General features: G+C 38.6%; 1 protein-coding gene across 1 annotated transcript in view; it reads left to right on the top strand.

Moving 5' to 3' along the window:
* Positions 1-585: 585 nt before the first annotated feature.
* The window catches only part of POLR2B (RNA polymerase II subunit B), a 26,983-nt gene continuing 6,230 nt past the window's right edge, over positions 586-21,338 (top strand). Inside the window, exons 1-17 of the mRNA XM_083352834.1 lie at positions 586-705; positions 2,142-2,214; positions 5,833-5,983; positions 7,181-7,293; positions 7,834-8,053; positions 8,607-8,765; positions 9,490-9,654; positions 11,588-11,784; positions 12,858-12,977; positions 14,774-14,960; positions 16,406-16,549; positions 17,354-17,493; positions 17,586-17,697; positions 18,073-18,227; positions 19,651-19,849; positions 19,973-20,141; positions 21,144-21,240. Coding sequence (XP_083208960.1) covers positions 687-705; positions 2,142-2,214; positions 5,833-5,983; positions 7,181-7,293; positions 7,834-8,053; positions 8,607-8,765; positions 9,490-9,654; positions 11,588-11,784; positions 12,858-12,977; positions 14,774-14,960; positions 16,406-16,549; positions 17,354-17,493; positions 17,586-17,697; positions 18,073-18,227; positions 19,651-19,849; positions 19,973-20,141; positions 21,144-21,240 — 2,420 coding nt within the window. The 5' untranslated portion in view covers positions 586-686. The remainder of the gene's footprint in view (positions 706-2,141; positions 2,215-5,832; positions 5,984-7,180; positions 7,294-7,833; positions 8,054-8,606; positions 8,766-9,489; positions 9,655-11,587; positions 11,785-12,857; positions 12,978-14,773; positions 14,961-16,405; positions 16,550-17,353; positions 17,494-17,585; positions 17,698-18,072; positions 18,228-19,650; positions 19,850-19,972; positions 20,142-21,143; positions 21,241-21,338) is intronic.

Genomic DNA, 21,338 nt, shown 5'->3' with positions numbered 1-21,338 from the left:
TTTTTGAAAATCTCCAAAGCAAAGCATACTTAAGGCTGCAGCAAATGTCGATCTATCTCAGGGGTCTTCAAACTTGGCCCTTTTATGGCTTGTGGACTTCAACTCCCAGAATTCCTGGCTGGCTGAGGAATTCTGGGAGTTGAAGTCCACAAGCCATAAAAGGCCCAAGTTTGAAGACCCCGGATCTATCTAAACCAGGGCGGCATTCGTTTGCTTTTGGGATGCTTTGCATTTTACCGTCGCTTAACAATGAAATCCTATTATCAAAGCCAGAAAATCTGTCTACCGCCACTCTTGCTATCCCTGCACACAACAGTGCCTATTAGAAAGTGGGGTGGGATATTCGGACGCCTACGCAGCCCATCCTCAGGTTACATACAATTCACGGGAAGATCTTTCACGCAATATAACTAGCAGGACAGAGGTACCGTACAAAAGTTCGACTCTTGGGGCTAGGCTTGCGCAATTTTTCTTTTTCTTTTTTTTGCCGAAAGACCACAAGCCTTTGCGCCAACCTCATAGAAAAGGAAATGACGTTTTGAAGCGACCGGAAGTCAGAAATGAGAAAGGCGAGCTCTGCGCAAGCGCGAGAATAATCCTGTGGCTCTCTTTCAGAAGTGAGCCGTCTCGGTGGCGGTTAATATCTTGCGTGTATTCGTGGCCAGCCGTGAGGCACCTTTGCCAAGATGTATGATGCGGACGAAGGTGAGTCTCTTTATTAAGGAAGCCGTTTTGGAAGGGAGACTTCACCTCTGTTCCATACCATTTCTGGCTCCTAAAATTGTCCTGTCTGTTGGTTTTCTTGCTGGCATCCCAAGTAACCTACTACTTAGTAGCCTGGCTGATTTTTAATCTCCATCCTGTTAAAGATGCTGGGGAGTCCGAAGGGTTTCGATTATAATATTGCAATCATTATTATAAGATCTAATCAGATCAGGCCGATATTGCTTCTCTGTTCTTTTAAGGCTTGGAGGAGGACAGTGTAGAATAGATCCAAGGGATGAGCAATGAATCCCATTGTTAGAATCGTAATGTAATGTAAGTGAAGACGTTTGAATAAGAGCCATTGTTCAACCTCAGGTTAAGCTGGATATTTTAATTGTAATTAGTGCAGGTTCGCCTCCCACCAGGCTCAAGGTTGACTCAGCCTTCCATCCTTCCGAGGTAGGTAAAATGAGGACCCAGATTGTTGGGGGCAATAAGCTGACTTTGTAATAATGCCGCTTGGGGTGTGTGTGAAAGCCCTAATAAGCACGCATATACATAGAATGAAGGCTACTGCTAAGCTTGTAAGCCGCCCTGAGTCTTCGGAGAAGGGCGGGATGTAAATGGAATTAAAATAAAAATAAAGTAAAAATAAATTTCAGGAAAACAAGTCAACTTCAAACCCCAGTATATGAAGTGTCTTTGTTTTAATATGTAGTAATATAAAGTATATCATATCTAAATTCTTGAGTTTAGCCATGCTGCAGTTAAATGATAGTATGGCATTTTCTATGCAGCTGTACCTACTGGGTTGTCAGATTTCATTTTTAAAACTTTTAAATTCTCACAGCAATATATAATACATACCATTTACTAAATATTAGTGCAGCTAGAAAAAAAGATATTGGGTACAAACATTCCACCTAAATTGTGGAATTTAGCAGTTAACATTTGCGTTAATTTTTTTCGGCCACTACAAGTCAGACTAGAAACAAAACCTAGCTTTTATTTTCAGTTATTTAGCCTTTCTGTGACTTTTAATATGTATAAGACATGATTGCTTTTGCAAATGCAGAGGTAATGGTTTGAAGATGCCCCATTATTGCATAAAATTTATTCCCAGATAACTGTAGAAGACATTTTTTACTTTCGTAAAAAAATAATATTTTCAATTAGAAATTAAATTATTTAATATAAAAGCAAAGTCATAACTCAGTGGTAAAATACAAGGTAAATAATTTATAAAGATATCTCAGTTTCTTTTTCCATACCTCTGCTCAAGATACTGAAAAGCTGTTACTGTTTGGACTTTATTACCCAGAGATTTTAGAAGGAAACTTAAAAAATAATAAACTATTAACATTAAAAATAATACTTTCTGTGCAAAGGATTAGAAAGATGCTATAGAAGTTGCTTATCTCCCCCTTTTTTTGTAGATATGCAATATGATGAGGATGATGATGAAATCACTCCAGATCTGTGGCAAGAAGCATGCTGGATTGTCATCAGGTAATATTTTATACTAAAAAGATAATGTGCTGAATTCCCAGAATGAAACACTCTTTCTAATCCGTTTACATTTTTGGAGAAGAGAAAACCACATGGACATGTTTTTTCCCCCAGGCAAAATCAGCAGAGTGGGCAACCTAACAATGCACATTTACTCAAAGTTATTGCACTAAATTTAGGAGAAACTACGCTTAGGTGGGCTTATGCAAAATATTTGGAAAAAGTGCCTTGTGGACTCTGGGAACACAAATAATATATGTTTTAAATTATTAAATCAGCTACATTTTAATAAGCTAGCCTGCTTATTATGTCCACATGTACATACATTTTGTTTACTTTTTGTGTTTTACATTTATTACACAGTCATTGTTCTGAAAAATATATGCATGGGACTATAGGCTTAATTTAGGCCAGATTGGAAAAGTGTTTCTCAATGAAGACAATGATATTTAGGATCAAGAAATAGTCTGTTGATAGGGTAGCATAATACATATTTTGAAATAATTATAAAACAGTGATCATATACCAGTGAGTATATAATCACTGTTTTATAATTATTTCAAAATGTGAGTATATTTTATAAATATTCTATTTAATCTCTTTGAAGAATTGTACTTACGGCATAAACATTTTACTTTGTTGGAATTTATAGAAATTGTAATACCAATATATCTCAAAGTGATGCAGGTGGGGAAGGAGGGTATACATTGTGTATATTGTTATACATTGCTTAAAATTACATGCATGCATTTTGTTCTGGTTTCTATAAATTACTTTGTTTCACTGTACTTTTTGTTATGAAAACCTCGGCTCACTTTCAAAACTATTCTAGAGAGATTTTTAAAATGAGTATGTTTATCCAGTTAAATGATATTTTTGTTTTATTGTGGTTTTATTTGGATTTTTACATTTTTCCAGAATAAATATATATATATATATATATATATATATATATATATATATATATATATATATATATATATATATATATATATATATATATATATATATATATATATATATATATATATATATGTTTTCTGAGGTTTTCGCGGGTGCCTGTATGTGGATCCTTGGTTTTTCGGGTTTTTCCCCGCGTAGAATTAAAGGTGTAGGCGCAACGTTTCGACGGAATCCCATCCGTCATCATCAGGCTTCTGCTTCCTTCTTCTGGGAGAAGCATGTGGCTGTTTGTTCCTCTTTTTTAAACTGCCAGAGGGGGTGTGTTCTGTGGAGGTGTGCTCTGATTGGGTAGGGGACCAAGTGTGTTCTGATTGGGTGGGAGTGTGTTTTGAATGGTGGGTGTGTTCTGATTGGGTGGGGGTGTGTTCTGAGTGGATGGGCTGGTCTCAGCTGCCAGCTCCAGACCTGAGCTGGTGAGTTGTGCTGCTTTTGTTCGGCTTCGTGTTTGTGGTGGTGCCATGTTTTTATAGTGGGTGTCAGTTTGTTTATTGTGTGGTTTGGAGGGGTTTAAAGTGGCTGATGTTGCAGCTGTTGCAGCTGTAGTTAGGTTTCTGTTTTGTGGTTGTGTGTCTTTATCGTTGTGGGTTCGGATTTGCTTTTTGAATGGTTGTGTGGTGGTGATGTCATGTGATGTTATCATGAGTTTGGGTCTGGTATCATTCTTGGTGGTTGGGCTTCGTCTGTCAATCAAGGCAGGTTTCCAAATGGCTGGTAGACGAGAGGTATCATCTCGTTTATTCATGCTGTGGGGGCGTTTTTCTATCTCAATGGCTTCTCTGATTATTCTGTTGTTAAAATGTTCAATTTTGGCGATAGTTTTGGTTTTTTTAAAATCAATTTCATGTCCCGTGGCTTCAAAGTGTTGGACCAGGGATGAAGTTTGTTCTCCTTTTCTGAGTGAGTTTTTGTGCTCTTCAATGCGTGCACTTATTCTTCTGTTGGTTTGTCCGATGTATGTGGTGGGGCAGGTGGTGCATGGGATTTCGTATACTCCTTGGTTTTCTAACCCAATTATGTCCTTGGGGTTTCTTAGGATGGTGGATATTTTTCTGTCTGTGTAGAATGCTGTTTTGATGTTGTGTTTTTGGAGGACCTTGCTGATTCTGTCTGTGGTCCCTTTTAAGTATGGGAGGAGGGCTTTGCCATTTTCTTGTTCTCTGTCTTGGGTTTTTGTGGGTGTCTCTCTTCGGATTAAGTTGGTGATCGTGTTTCTTTGGAATCCATTGGCTGTTAGTACATTAGTGAGAGTGTGTAGTTCGGTTTTTAGGTGTTGTTCGTCAGCTAGGTGTTTTGTTCTGGAGATGAGTGTCTTGGCTACGGAGTTGATCTGTGCTGGGTGGTGGTGTGAGAGTGCGTTCAGATAGCGGTTTGTGTGTGTTTTTTTATGGTAGATAGTGTGTCCTAGGGAGCCGTTGGATTTCTTGTAGACTAAGACATCAAGGAAGGGAAGTTGATTGTTAGCTTCTGTTTCCATGGTGAATTGTATTTTGGGGTGTAGGCTATTGAGGTGTATGAGGAAGTCATCCAGTTTTTCTTTGCCGTGTGGCCAGATTACGAAGGTGTCATCTACGTATCTGAGCCAGAGTTTGGGTTTGTGGTTGGATTTTTCTAGAGCGAGGGTTTCAAAGTGTTCCATGTAGAGGTTTGCGATGACAGGTGAGAGGGGTGATCCCATGGGTGCTCCTTCCATTTGTTTGTATCTTTGTCCATTGTAGATGAAGTATGTGTTAGATAGGCAGTGGTTGGTCAGATCTAGGATGTGTTTTGGGGGGTTGTATTTATTTAGGATAGCTGTCAAGGCTTCTTTGATAGGCACTTGGGTGAAGAGGGATACAACATCGAAGCTCACAAGTAGGTCCCAGGGCTGTAAGTTTAGTTTACTTATGATCTCTATGAATTGGAATGAGTTTTGTACGTGTGAGGTGATGGAATTTGCATAAGGCTGTAGTTGAGACCAGCCCATCCACTCAGAACACACCCCCACCCAATCAGAACACACCCACCATTCAAAACACACTCCCACCCAATCAGAACACACTTGGTCCCCTACCCAATCAGAGCACACCTCCACAGAACACACCCCCTCTGGCAGTTTAAAAAAGAGGAACAAACAGCCACATGCTTCTCCCAGAAGAAGGAAGCAGAAGCCTGATGATGACGGATGGGATTCCGTCGAAACGTTGCGCCTACACCTTTAATTCTACGCGGGGAAAAACCCGAAAAACCAAGGATCCATATATATATATATATATATATATATATATATATATATATATATATATATATATATATATATATATATATAGGATTAGTTCTTGGGTAAATAAATGTTTTATTCTGCTGCCAATGTAATGAGGAAGAAATTATTTGAAGGCTATTAAAAGGAGAATGTGTGTGTGTGTGTGTGTGTGTATTGGCAAAACAGATATAATTTTTACTATATGTCCATTATATTTGCTTGACAAAAAATACTTCAGAGCAACTTAGAATTGCTGATTATAAGTTATAACTTAAAGCAGATACTAGTAAAAAATTTAGATAGCAAGATCAATTTTTCTCTTATTTCATATAGGTGAGAATACTTCTTTTTTGATTGTCTATGCTATGATAAAGATTGAATATAAACATTGACTGACTCTAAAATATTTTCCAAAGCTCCTATTTTGATGAAAAAGGCCTAGTTCGACAGCAGCTGGATTCTTTTGATGAGTTCATTCAGATGACTGTGCAAAGAATTGTAGAAGATGCCCCACCAATTGATCTACAAGCAGAAGCTCAACATGCTACCGGAGAAGTAGAAGAACCAGTAAGAAACTGTTCTGTTTTTAAAGATAGTAGAAAGTACAAGTCATAACTGCCAACAGCCAATTGTTGTGTATCCTCTATATAGGTAGGTAGCATGTCAGATTGGTTGCTTCTCTTTCCAAAAGGCAATTTCTGATTTCACTTTTAGCTTTCTCTTTGATTTCTTTCTTTTCTTTCTCTTAATTTTTATCTTCCTTTTAAAAAATCTTTAATGACATTTGTATATTAGAAATCCAGATGTGATATGTTTTTGTTAGACTGTCCAATTTGGCAATATAGCTGTAACATATGTTATTACACTTATTGTAATTGCTAAGCCAACTTCATGGGTAAACTACAAGCAGGGGCGTTATGGTGGTCCAGTATTAAGATTGTCAGTGCATGTATTACTGCAGCCAGATTATTGCTACATAAAACAGACCAATCCTGGCTAGGAAAAGGTACTTCTTGCCACAGAGGCTGCTTCTTACTCTTAATAGTGACAGTTCAAGGAGCAACCTCCAGTTATACATTCATTTCTTTGGGAGGAATGCAAGCTAATTCAAAGCAGATGATATAATCTTCCAAATTCCCAGAGAATGTAATTGGCTCTCCATAATGTTCCCTTTGGGTTAAGATTCACCTTCAGTTTCTTGATCCTTATCAGAACGTTTGCATAGCTTCTCCTCACTTAATATAGGTTATGACCTATAAAGCCCTAAATGGCATGGGTCCGGGTTACTTATGGGAGCACCTGCTGCCGGCATCGACTTCCCTTCGTCCAGTGCGCTCCCACAGAGAGGGCCTCCTTAGGGTGCCGTTGGTCAAAGAGTGTCGACTGGCGGCCCCCAGGGGGAGGGCGTTCTCTGTGGGCACGCCAGACCTTTGGAACCGTCTACCGGTTGAGCTCTGGATGGCTCTCGACCTTCGCTCCTTCCGACGGGACCAAAAAACACATTTATTTGAACAAGCTGGCCTGGTCTGATGGGTTTAGGGGTATTTTATAGTTTTGTATTAATTTATTGAATAGGGCTATAGTATTTAATATTTTTAATTTTTGTATATTGTATTTTATTGCATTGCCCTGTACACCGCCCTGAGTCCTTCGGGAGAAGGGCGGTATATAAATTAAATTAAAATTAAATAAATAAATAAATATTCGATAAAAGGTGCCGCTGGATGAGATTCCTAATTGATGCCATGCTTATATCATTTTCAGTCACGTTATCTTTTGAAATTTGAACAAATTTATCTGTCCAAGCCTACTCATTGGGAAAGAGATGGTGCCCCTTCACCTATGATGCCAAATGAAGCCAGGCTCAGAAATCTTACGTAAGAGCTATCTACTTCTGTTATTTATTATAACGTACAAGGGTTGCATAATTAATTGAAGTACTGTACAGTGGTGCAAAGGGACACGGTGGTTCAGTGGGTTAGGACGCTGAGCTTGTCGATCAGAAGGTCGGCAGTTTGACGGGTCGAATCCCGAGTGCCGCATAACAGAGTGAGCGCCTGTTAGTCGTCCCAGCTTCTGCCAACCTAGCAGTTTGAAAGCACATAAAAATGCAAGTAGAAAAATAGGGACCACTACGGTGGGAAGGTAACAGCGTTCCGTGCGCCTTTGGCGTCCAGTCATGCCGGCCACATGACCACGGAGACGTCCTCGGACAAGCGCTGGCTCTTCGGCTTTGAAACGGAGATGAGCACCGGCCCCTAGAGTCGGAAACGACTAGCACGCACGTGCGGGAGAACCTTTACCTTTACCTTACAGTGGTGCAAAGTAATCCTGATTATATTGTTATTTAAATGATTTGAGAAGATATTTAATTTTTAACACTGCCCCTGAAACATGCTGCAAATTTTCTTCCAAAGGTATTCTGCACCACTGTACGTGGACATAACTAAGACAGTTATTAAGGAAGGAGAAGACCAGATGCAGACACAGCATCAAAAAACATTCATAGGAAAAATTCCGATCATGCTACGATCCACGTACTGCCTATTAAATGGTTTGACTGATCGTGATCTTTGTGAACTGAACGAATGCCCTCTCGATCCTGGGGGCTATTTTATTATTAATGGATCAGAAAAGGTAAGGTTTAGGTATATTCAGGAAGAGAGCATGAATAACAATCTTCCATCTGCTTGATATATCAGAGCTTCTGTCCCTGTTGAACATCCATCTTTAGAGTTAAATTTAGAGTATTTTTCTTAAAAGAGATTATTAAAAAAAAAGAGTCCTACAGTATTTTGTGATTAACCATCTGATTTTCTATCTTGAATTATATCCTGGGTATTTAATGATTGCATAATATGTGAGGAAGGTGTGAGTTTTTCAACCATTTAACCAATGCAATAAACACAAGGGGCTGTTTTGGTTGAAACAAACGAGATTGCTTTATTTATTTTTTAAGTGGAGATTGGAGCTCAGAATTGTTTGTACCATACCTGCTCTGTTAGGGGTTTTTTTTTGCAAGTGAAAATAATCATATACTGTAAATATAAATATTTACAATAATTATGTATATCATGACTTCCAGCAACTCTGTGCGATTATAGTTTGAAGCATTCCAAAAGACTATGTTTTAACAGTAAACTAGCCATTAAACAGGGTATTTTTATGTTCGTTCATATTCTACAAACAGGTTCTGATTGCTCAAGAGAAAATGGCTACAAACACAGTATATGTGTTTGCAAAGAAAGATTCTAAATATGCATACACGGGAGAGTGCCGTTCCTGCCTGGAGAACTCCTCTCGACCAACAAGTACTATATGGGTTAGCATGTTGGCCAGAGGTGGGCAGGTGAGAATTTTCAGTTCATAATTTTCAATTCATAACTTAAAAATTAGGGTTTGATAAATGAACAGAATGATCATCCTTCTGACCCTCCTGTCTATATTAGGCTTGCCTTGATTTGTCAGGACATAATTCTCTCTTATCTTGCCAGTCTAAATTGCAGAAGTAAAAAAATGCAGGCCAAGGTCTAAATCCAGTCAATTAGAAATCCTGTTGGATCTCCCAGAGTCTGTCCCCACCTTCAAGGGAAAATTTTGCCTGATTGTTTTGGGTTTTTTTTGGGGGGGTGGGGTGGGGTAGTTATCGGATACCTTAAGGCCATTTGACTCTTAGATCTTTCAAATGGGGAAAGTTACAACAAATCCTGAATTGTGTGTGAGAGATATCGATACCTTTGACACTTTGGATTCAAACCTGGGCATGGACAAAAACTGCACTGGTCACTCTGGTGGATACTTTGTAATGACCTGAATGGCAGGAACCTGACCATTCTTGTCTTGCTGAACCTTATAATGATCTCAGAAATTGTCAACTATGGTATTCTACTGAACTACCTGCAAGGATTAGAAGTTGGAGATGCTTTGTTTCCCCCCTCAACTTGAGTGCATAGGTCCAAGGGATTTGACTCTGTGTGTGTGCAATTTCTTAAAATTTCAGTGCATCTTAAAATCACGAAATATTGCCTAAATACAGTTTGATAACATAGCTGTTGCATTTGTTCTAACTTTAGGGTGCAAAGAAGAGTGCGATAGGTCAACGTATTGTGGCAACTTTGCCATATATCAAGCAGGAAGTGCCCATCATTATTGTGTTCCGTGCATTAGGGTTTGTATCTGACAGAGACATCTTGGAGCATATCATTTATGATTTTGAAGATCCTGAGATGATGGAAATGGTAAAGTCCATGATTCTATATATTAATTGCTAAGTTAGTATAATGTATATTATTAGATGTGCTTTTCTTGCATTATTAAACTCGAAAGCAAATTGAACTGCATGCAATTTCTAGAGAAAGGAATCAACTGTGTCTTGGAGAATAAAAGGATGATAGTAAAGAAGAGAGAAGCAGACCATCAGTGCTTTCACTGCCATGTTGTCAGCGCATGTATAGAATCATGCACCAGGAGGGCGCCATGGCGAACTAAGAGAGTGGCGTAAGAATTGGAAGTTGGACAGTTAGTGGAAAATTCTCGTCAGGCCTCCAGTGGTGTGGGAACGTAAAGGAAGCAAGCAGTGTTATAGTCATTCAGAAACCCTCCCCCTGCACCTTTGACAGACAAGTTACAGGGCATTAACAGAAATAACATCACATTGGTGAGAAGGAGCACTAATAAAGCATGATTGACCAGTTTGAAGAATGAGGTCCATTGATGCCAGAATGGGCATGCAGAATGGCAGAAAATCAGATACAACTTCCTACGGTTTAACTGGACATAGCCTATTCCATCACAGAGAATGCATGGCTGAAGCTTGGAGTGCAAAAGGTCAGGAGGAGTTCATTCATTAGATAGTCTTGTCTTCCTCATACAAACAGGAAATCAGAGGAAATAAGTTTCATGTTCTACTATTAAAAAATGGAGTGAGAGAATGCATTGCCTGGCATTATTATATGTTTTGTTGTTAGCCGCCCTGAGTCCTTCGGGAGATAGGGCGGGATATAAATCCCATCAATAAATAAATAAATAAATAAATTGCCAGCCAGCACGATGCTGCCTCTTTCCTGCTTCACAGCACTCTTGAATAGAGTGTCACGTGACTGGCCTCAATAGACGTTTGGATGGCAGCTCTGGGAGGCAGCCACCTATGTTTATAAAGATTATAAACTATATAGATCCTCTTTAGACACCAACTTTGTTTACACATGGTCACAAAGAGGCTAAGTATTTCTTACCTATTAGCTTCATCCCCAAGAATGGTAGTTGGACTTACTCCAAAGTATCTTTCTGGTAATAGGGAGATGGACCCTACACTCCTATTCTAGGATAGAAAGAAAGTTTCTTCACTGCCTATGCATTCTTTACCAGTTACGGTGTGCTAGAATGAAATTTAAGGGATGAGCCAAATCACATTCAGCTGAAATCAGCACACGCTATTAAAGAGAGGGGATTTTGCTTTATGGAACCAGAAGAAATCTAAATCCATACTTTCTAGTAGAAGAGGTAGAATTAGCTCTTTGTTCAGTTCATCTTCTTCAATTTATTATAAAGTATACTTTACTATTTACTATAAAGTAAAGTGGCTCAGTGGGTTAGGACGCTGAGCTTGTCGATCAGAAGGTCGGCAGTTTGGCGGGTCAAATCCCGAGTGCCGCGTAACAGTGAGCGCCTGTTACTCGTCCCAGCTTCTGCCCACCTAGCAGTTCGAAAGCACGTAAAAATGCAAGTAGAAAAATAGGGACCACTACGGTGGGAAGGTAACAGCGTTCCGTGCGCCTTTGGCGTCTAGTCATGCCAGCCACATGACCACGGAGACGTCCTCGGACAAACGCTGGCTCTTCGGCTATGAAACGGAGATGAGCACCGGCCCCTAGAGTCGGAAACGACTAGCACGCATGTGCGGGGGAACCTTTACCTTTACCTTTTTACCTTTAATTATAATTTCCTAATTTGGCTTTAGAAACATAGAGATTACATAATGCCATCCTGATTTGTGACCATTGATAAACTTTTGCTTCACAAGAATCAACACTGGATACGTTCCACAGGAAACTTGCTAGAACTTGTTGAGTCTTGACTATTTTTGTGCATCTTCGATTGATAACATATTTCTAGGTTCCAAGAAATTCCTTGTAGAAGGTAACTCTCCTTTTCTTTTTATGTGTGCAATAGGTTAAGCCCTCTTTGGATGAAGCGTTTGTCATTCAGGAACAGAACGTTGCACTGAATTTCATTGGTTCAAGAGGTGCAAAGCCCGGTGTCACTAAAGAAAAGAGAATCAAGTATGCCAAAGAAGTCTTACAGAAAGAGATGCTTCCACATGTTGGTGTCAGTGACTTCTGTGAAACAAAAAAGGCCTATTTTCTTGGGTATGTGTTAATAAAGAATACTATTCATGTAAACTTTTGTGTGCTCATATTGGCTGGGGATTATGGCAGTTGAAATAAACATGGGTAAAGTGCCCCAGGTATGGAAGATTCATATTTGTAATATGAAGTCAGAGGTCTGTTAGGGAAACAAATAGTAAGAGTGGAACATGCTTTGGAAGAGAGTATTTAAAATATACATTTATTTATGATCCAGCACATTTGTAAAGTTCATTTACTGGCTCAGTGTGATGCAATGAAATGCTGTCTTAAACTCAACTAGTCTTTTATTAGTTTATTTATTATTTATAATTTATTTATTCAGATGCAGGGGGTCAAAGGTACAGTGGAAAGTTTCTGAACGATTATGCTGTTGGGAGGACCTCAGTACTAGCATTCCTGTTTGTCCGTTTTATTTATTATAGTTTATTTATTAGTTTATTGGTGCTTCATTAGTATTTTGTAAAGGAAAATTGACCTATTTACAATATTTTTATGAGATAAAGGTTCCTGAATGATTGTACAGATATTCTGGGTTTTGTTATCTACAAAATTCCTGATCCTTCATGATTCTAAGCAGCATATTTGAAGAGATTGCCTAGAAAGCAATGAGCTTCGGTATATTTAATTGCTATGTAATAAAAAATAGTGAGGAATCTCCAAATGTGAGAATAGCAAGAGATAATGTGAAAATATCACATAAAAAGAATCAAGAGTGACTTGGTTCTGTTGAATTGTTCATCCTGCATAATTTCAAGAGTGCTGAACTAGCTGTGGCCTTATATAAGAAGTAATATCAGAGGCTGCAGCGATCCTCCAAAAATGAATCACGTGATTTAAATAGAGTTGTAATAAAAGAAAAAAGTTGAGTTTTGCTAATTGCAGCTTTAAAACTGTAGGCAGCAATTTTAAATAACATGCAGTGAGGTACTTCCGGTGGCAATTTGATTTTCTGAATAGATGATAGATTGGGCAGATTCCTTTATTAGGAGTAAATTGTTGACTTGTATTATGTACAAAATTCAGAAACCTGAACTTCTAATTTCCTGTTATCTATGTCAATCACTGTTTCTCAGGTACATGGTTCATAGATTGTTGCTAGCAGCCTTAGGGAGACGGGAACTAGACGACAGGGATCACTACGGCAACAAGCGGCTTGACCTTGCAGGACCATTACTTGCTTTCCTCTTCAGAGGGTGAGTAGATGTGGTCATTATTACTTTAGATTGTGTAAGTACACTGCACCTTTTTGAAAAGTTATGTGTAGAAATACACGTTTACTTCTCTGTAAATTATGATGGCCTGCAGGGTAATCTGTAGATAAGAGATGGGTGATGGTTAAATGTGAATTGAATAAAAAAATGAATGACTGTTATGAAAGCGGTGGAAAAGAAATGCTTTGAGTTGGTTGACCATAGAAAATCAAACTATGGGAAAAATATGTGAAGGAAGAATGAATGGATTAAGAGGATAGGAAAGACTGGGAATATCAGCTGAAATTAATGATATCCTCAAAGAGAGAGAAATGCCAGGTTTAGAGAATAAAAGGCAATATATTGATAGTGCATGGAAGCAAAGATGGTTTGCAAGAATGGTACACAATGGTATAGAAAGCTATAATTAATAGTGTAATTGTAAACTAACATTAATTTCCTTTTCCTTTATCTCTTGCCTTTAATGTTTTTGCTTTCTAATCCTTTTTCTCCTTCTTTGCAAAGTATTTCTTACCCTGGAAGAATAGAATAATGCATGTTTCAAGGATTGTTGACTTTATAGCCAGTAAAATCTTCATGTTGAGACCCTTTAATTTTGTGTTAACTATCGAACCAATTGAAATTATCATGATTACTGAAACACATTGCTCTTCTAGACTATTTGAAACAGTTCTCTTTCTTCAGAATAAATATGGGACTAGAAAGTTTCATTTAGTATATGAATAAGTATTAGTATTATATGATGTATTATTAATTAGTTGTTATTATTTAGTTATTTAATTATGTTAAGAGGAGTTAAAGTGCGATAGAATCTAAAATGTCTTTTTTTAGTTGGTTAGCTTATTTTAGCTTAAGTTGGTTAAAGTTTATACCCTGTATTCAGCTCTGGGAAGTCGGGGGGGAGGGGAAGGGGAGGGGAAGGGAGGGGAAGTGGGGGGGAGGGGGAGGGAGGGAGTTTATGTTTTTAAAAATGTATTTTAAAACTTTTCAATAAAAAAAAAGAAACAGTTCTCTTTCTAAATAGTGCTTGGATAATCAAGGAGATAGAAAATAGTGGAAGGCGTGAAAGATTTTGCTCCTCAGCCTGGTGTTTTACTTAATTGTTTCCCCCCCCTGAAACGTATCTGTTGAACTGATTTATTTATTTTTCCCAAATGCTTCATTGTACAATGTCAGGATAATCAGATTCATAATAGTACCTGAGTGCTTTAAATGCTCTGGCCTAGTTGAAAAGATTATTCATCTGGTATCCATCCTGAGAATGTTAGTCCCGTTGCAATCTGGTTTTAACTGTAGCTAATCTTTTGCAAGAGGGACGCGGTGGCTCAGTGGGTTAGGACGCTGAGCTTGTCGATCGGAAGGTCGGTAGTTTGGCGGGTCGAATCCCGAGTGCCGCGTAGCAGAGTGAGCGCCTGTTACTCATCCCAGCTTCTGCCAACCTAGCAGTTCGAAAGCACGTAAAAATGCAAGTAGAAAAATAGGGACCACTACGGTGGGAAGGTAACAGCGTTCCGTGCGCCTTTGGTGTCTAGTCATGCCGGCCACATGACCACGGAGACGTCCTCGGACAAGCGCTGGCTCTTCGGCTTTGAAACGGAGATGAGCACCGGCCCCTAGAGTTGGAAACGACTAGCACGCATGTGCGGGGGAACCTTTACCTTTACCTTTTAATCTTTTGCAAATAGAGAATTTTTGGTTTGGTATTTTATGAGGAAGCTTATGGGGGAATAGGCAAAACCGCACTGATCGTTATACGATGTTTCTGTTTTCTGGAACAGAATGTTTAAGAATTTGCTGAAAGAGGTTAGAATATATGCCCAGAAATTTATTGACAGAGGCAAAGATTTTAACTTGGAGTTGGCAATTAAAACAAGGATTATATCAGATGGTTTGAAATACTCGTTGGCAACTGGCAACTGGGGAGATCAGAAGAAAGCTCACCAGGCTAGAGCTGGAGTGTCACAAGTAAGTGTATTGTCTGTTGTGTGAAAAAGTGCTTTGTTTTAGATACTCTTTGCCATTCAAATTTAGATTCTTTAAAGTTATGGGCTCAGGAGAGACATGATTATATCACCATGATTCTTTTTAGTGAATGACAGCAATTCTAGTTCAGCGGGTTGGCTGAAATATGAGAATGCTCATTTTATTTCCCTGATTGTTCTTTCCTGAATGAATAGGAAAATAAACTATTTATTTACTAGCCTTTGTTTGCCCCATTTTCTGCCCATCCTTCATTTTGTTCCTTCTACTTTAGCCTCTCTTCTCAGGACTTCAGTATCTTAACCTCTTTCTCAACCAGCAGCAGTCCTCACTCTTTGGCACTGGATTATTTATTTCCAAATGGATCTTTTATCCAGAATTTCCTTAATACAGTTACACTGCATATCTTCCTTGTGCCCCTTCCTTCCTCTTACTACTTAAAATAACCTCTTTTGTTATTGCAGATGTAGTGTATACGTGGGAGGAATAAATGGTATTTTAATCCACGGGGGACTATTTTAAAATTCATACTTCTAGATTTCCCCATCTTTCACATTGCAGATAATGGAGGCTCTCTGATTCATTCTGACCATTTTAGGGATGCTCAAATTTGCTACAGTTATAAAAGAATTGTAGAATGAGTCTTGTCCAGGTGAGGAAAATTAAATTTAGTTGAGGAACTGCACAAGAGGATAAATCCTTTAAAAAGAAAAGAAAATTGCACTGTGAAAGAATTTCAGTAAACTTCCACCGGAGAGAATAATTAGATTTTGTTCTCGGTTAAAAGCGCCCCTGGTATTCTTTGGTCCTTAAATTAAACTATGCTTAATTACATTAGTAAAATGGGAGTCCTCAAATTATATGTGATAAATGTTGCAAATAAAACTTTTTTAAATTATTTATTTATTAAGAAAATCTATATCAGGGGTGTCAAACTCAATTTCATTGAGGGCCAAATCAGCATTGCAGTTGCCCTCAGGGGGCCGGGTGGGTATGGCCTGGGTGGGCATGGCTTACTAGGTGGGCGTGGCTAGAGTGCGTATGGCCTACTGGGTGGGCATGGCCAGCTCTACATCGTTCGCATCAAGGGTGCCTATGGGGGCCTGGGCAGGAGTCGGACAGATCTGAGGGTCTCTGGCAGAAGGAGGGTCTCTGGGCCAGGGCCAAGGCAATGGGGGCCGTTCCCTCACTGTTTCCAGGATGGCTTCGTGAGCCATATGAAACTACTTCACGGGCTGCATCCGGCCCCCAGGCCTTGTGTTTGACATGTCCGATCTGTATGGCTGCCCAGCTCACTCTTGCTTACTCCCAGTCGGTGACATACAGTATTCCTCATAGTTGGTAACATAACTTTTAGAGCTTATGGCAACAAGATTTAGGTTTCGTATCTTATGAAAAACCTAAAAATGTCCTTGATTGCATTTCTTGAGGTATTGAATCGTCTCACCTTTGCTTCTACGCTTTCCCATTTGCGACGCCTAAACTCGCCTATTGGAAGAGATGGTAAACTAGCAAAGCCCAGGCAGTTGCACAACACTCTGTGGGGAATGGTTTGTCCTGCTGAAACTCCAGAGGTAATGCAAAGGTTGTATTTAAGTAGCTCTGTAGCATCAGTGAATGGAATTTTTCAAAAAATTGGAGCTGTAAGATTTTTCCCATGTGAATTCGGCTACTTTGCATAGGAAGATTAGCCTAATTTTCATAGGAAAAATTCCTGCATAAGTGATGCTTATGAAAAAATGCATGTGGAAAGTACAGCTTCCATGAAAGAGGCCTGTCTCCCCTTATTATTACCATCATTTTCTGCAGTATTTAGTAGAGTGTCTTTTCAGATTTTTAAACATCTTCTCAAGTTACAGTTGGGCGTTAATGAAACCCAGTAAGTTAGTATGAAGGGTTTTGTGAACTGAGTTACCTGTGAACGGTGGCAAGCACATTTTTGCTGTCCACAGGGAACATTTATGGAAGAGCTGCAATGAGTGTGGTATTAATATAAAATAACTTAAGCTAGGTTGTTCCTTTTCTCCCATTTCTGGGAGAATCCTGCAGGATTTATTTTTTAATTTTTTAAAAGTGTTAGGTTTGCTATTGGTTTTTTTGCCATATATTTCCTGTTTGTTTCTACCGTATCTTGAAATAGCAGGAATGTTTTAAGAAACCAACTACCAAAATTCAGGGCAATTATTAGAGGGTGTTCCGTGAAACCTTAAAAAAGGGTTTCACAGGTTTTGTCTTCCACCAAATGGGCATCAGAATCCATTCTCATATAATAGTCTTGAGTCTTGTCTTAAATAGTATTATAATTTCAAAAATTGCCAGAATGCCTGTGCATAATAGAGCTCGGTAAGCCTGAAGACTAATCCTGTGTTTGTTCTTAGGGTCATGCTGTGGGGCTTGTGAAGAATCTTGCTCTGATGGCCTATATTTCTGTGGGGTCTCAGCCATCCCCAATTCTGGAATTTTTAGAAGAATGGAGTATGGAAAACCTGGAAGAAATCTCCCCAGCAGCAATTGCAGAGTAAGAATCAAACGCAGTGTAATGGAATTCCATTAGCTTCTCTATGGTTCCCTCTAAAGCAGCAGCTCAACTGTTTCCCTTTTTCCCTTAAGTGCCACAAAAATATTTGTGAATGGTTGCTGGGTTGGAATTCACAAAGATCCAGAGCAGCTGATGAATACATTGAGAAAACTGCGGCGGCAAATGGACATCATAGTGTCAGAGGTAAATGTTGTTGTAATTCCAGCAACCTAGAGGTGCAACCTAGACCAAAAAAGATCTGGGGACAGACAATAAAATACGTTGAGCTAGAAAAAAGACCTGCAATTTAAATTCTATATAATGTTGATGAATTAAAAACTGTGATTATCTCTCCAAAGGCCGTGTGTGATTCAGAATGTTCACCTTGACTCTTCAGGTACTCAGTTGTTTTTATCTGACATCAGGATTGGTTAACCACCATTAAGCTACAAGAGCACCATTTTCACAACTTGCAAAATGTCAGGAGGGCATCTGAGAACATGGTCTTTCAACACTTTGACCTGTCTGCTAAAAATGGCTAGTTGAAAATGTTTATGAGAACTATGTCTTCTCATGCAGGTGTCCATGATCAGAGATATCAGGGAACGAGAAATTCGCATTTATACTGATGCTGGTAGGATCTGCCGCCCACTTCTAATTGTGGAAAAACAAAAATTGCTACTGAAGAAGAGGCATATTGACCAATTGAAAGAACGTGAATATAACAACTACAGGTGGGGTTATACTCAAATGTTCTCCTTTTGTGGGATTTAGTACTTGCTTTCCCTCAAAAGATGCTTTTGGTGGGAAGAGAAGAGAAAATTCCAGGCATGAATTAGAAGGGTCATTAGCCAAAAAAGGGCATAACCAAGCAAGTTCAGCTGTAGAGCTAATTGTGTGTGCTAAAATGTCATGTGGAAATGATCAGGGATTAAAAAAGTGTTTGTTATTGATGATTTAGACTAAGGTCCAAATCATACAAGAAGTGAATAAAGTTCCCTTTTGAGTACAGTTTTCAGAATGAGAAAAGTTTTGTCTGAAACACTTGCTGGGCGTTTTCTAGAGTGATTGACTTGCTAGTACAACTCAAGTGCTACTAGGAACAATTCCTGTCACTATTTTGGAGAGTTTTCTTCTTGGATGTGGTAGAAAACAGCTATTTGCTGATCTTGTGAAAGGTAGCTCTTTCTGTGTACCTGCTTACATTCCTCCTTGTAATTCCCCTTCATTCATCAAAGTAACAATGGCATTTTCGAAATCTCCAGAATTACTGTGTGCTAAATATGGAAGCTGCAAAAGACAGGGAATATATGTGAACTTCTGAATGTTACAGCACTTCCCTTTCCTATCACTTTCCCATGTTGCATTAGAGATTCTCTTTTGACAGCCAGCTAGACAAATGGGTTCATTGCAGATTCTTATGTTCAGAGTTGAGTGTGGACAATATTCAGTACACTTTATTTTTAGTGGGTTAGATGGCTAAGGCAGCAAGTTTAGAAAAGGGATGAATTCTAAGGAATTTATTTATTTATTTATTTATTTATTTTACTACATTTATATACCGCCCTTTCCCAGAGGACTCAGGGCGGTTTACAGGGAATTAAAAACCAAAAATACAAAAGTTAAAAACCAAGTTTAAAAAAGATTAAATTTATCCCTGTACAAATAAAACCCCAATTAAAATAAATTAATCCTCAGCCTGGGCCAGAGAGCTTGAAGAGCCAGGTCTTCAGGCCCCGGCGGAATGAACGGAGGTCGGGGGCAGTCCTCAGCTCCACTGGCAGCTGGTTCCACAGGGCAGGCGCCCCCACTGAGAAGGCCCTACCCCTGGGTGTTACCCGCCGGCAATCTCAAGACATTGGTTTCTGCAGTATATGCATTAAGCAAAAACAAAACGAAACTATCACCTAATGAAGGAATGGAACAAATACCTATTGTACACAAAAGGGCAAAATTATGGGTAATATAGCATGCTATACTTTTAGTTTTTCCTTATCCTGAATGATATGCATTTTCTTGGAACTCAGATGTAAATTGTCAAATTTGTTCTTAGAGCTCTGAGTGTAGTTGCATTAATTAAACAAGAAAGCAAGTTGGTTAGATTCAAAAGGGGCGTTCCTAATCCTAATCCTAAAATAACTGAGATATTTTGTTTAGCTGGCAGGATTTGGTGGCCAGTGGTGTAGTAGAATACATTGACACTCTAGAAGAGGAGACTGTTATGCTGGCTATGACCCCAGATGACTTGCAGGAGAAAGGTGTGGCGTATTGTTCCACATATACACACTGTGAGATTCACCCCTCCATGATTCTAGGAGTTTGTGCATCTATTATTCCATTTCCAGATCACAATCAGGTTTGTTGGACTTTATTTTATAGTAAATTAAGAGTTTATAACTTGATAGAATAATATTTTATTATGCATTTAATTTGAAGGGTTTTTCCCCCATAACTAACACAATTTCTCCTGTCTTAATAGTCTCCTAGAAATACATACCAATCTGCTATGGGCAAACAAGCCATGGGAGTTTATATCACTAATTTCCATGTTCGTATGGATACACTGGCCCATGTTTTATATTATCCTCAGAAGCCCCTTGTGACCACACGTTCTATGGAATATTTGAGGTTCAGAGAGTTGCCAGCAGGTATGACTGCAAGTTGCTGATTAGTGCAAATATAATACCTTCAAGTATAAAACCTTCCCCTTAGAGAAGCAACCCACTTCTTAAAGAGATATGCCAAAGTGTCTTTTTTTGAGTTACTATAAATATTTGTATTTCCAGACTACTAATAATGAGTTTTCTGTGAGATGTGGGGCTTTTTTTTGGATTTGATGATTTGATATTTGTTAATTGATGATTTAGCAATAACAGCTATGGGATCTCAATACTAGTAGTGAGAAAAGGCTTGCTTTAGTAAAGAATATAAGTTTTCCCCTATACTTCTAATCAATTAGGTTTCATTAATATACAGACAGAAAAGCATTAGCACCAGTATGATTGATCACAAAGGAAAAGCATTACAAATAATGCTTAGCTTGCTCCTTAAATTAGCCCTTCTTGTTTAATATATTTGGCAGAGTATAGTACTTTCTGGCATAAAACTGTAGCAAGGCAGAGGTCAAAACAGTAATTATTATTGCTTAAATGCATTCTTTCTATTTCTATATCTTGTTCATATCTATCTCAGTTATTACTTGTATTTGGGTGTGCCCATTCTTATTACATTTTGCAAAGAAGGCACTGTTTGTTTTTCAATTTTAACAAGCATAAAATATTTATAAAAGTTTCAACTAGGATCTAATTAGCCAGTTTTAAATTCTTAGAATGTTTATGCTCAAGATGGTCCAGTCTTTGAATATGGACAGCAAATGGGAACAGGATTTGGAGACAATTCACAAGGATGTGGTTGAAGGAACATGTGAAATTCTAAGAAAATTCCATGCCTGCGCCACACAAAACTATCTTCTGTTGATAACACCAGGCTACTCCATAGGAGGTCACTGGGTGTGTGTATATCCTCATCCCATCATGCTGTAGAAAACAGCATATAACTAGTGAGAAATTAAAGCTTATTTGGCATTAATCTGTAAAGTGAAAAGAATGTGTGTATAAGATAACTGAAGTGTATTCTTGAATCTCTTACAGGCATCAACTCTATAGTCGCCATAGCTTCATATACAGGATATAATCAAGAAGACTCTGTTATCATGAACCGCTCTGCTGTTGACAGAGGTTTTTTCAGGTTTGGCTTGTTAAATATTTCACATCTTGCCACATTTCTATTTCCCTGTTAAAAGAAATATTTCGCATGTTTGTAGGAAATAGGCCACTAGCTTTGAA

This window comes from Vipera ursinii, assembly GCF_947247035.1.
Source record: "Vipera ursinii genome assembly, chromosome: 2".
Lineage (NCBI taxonomy): Eukaryota > Metazoa > Chordata > Lepidosauria > Squamata > Viperidae > Vipera > Vipera ursinii.
Note: the sequence above shows the minus strand (reverse complement) of the source record. Positions and strands in the feature narration are given on the sequence as shown.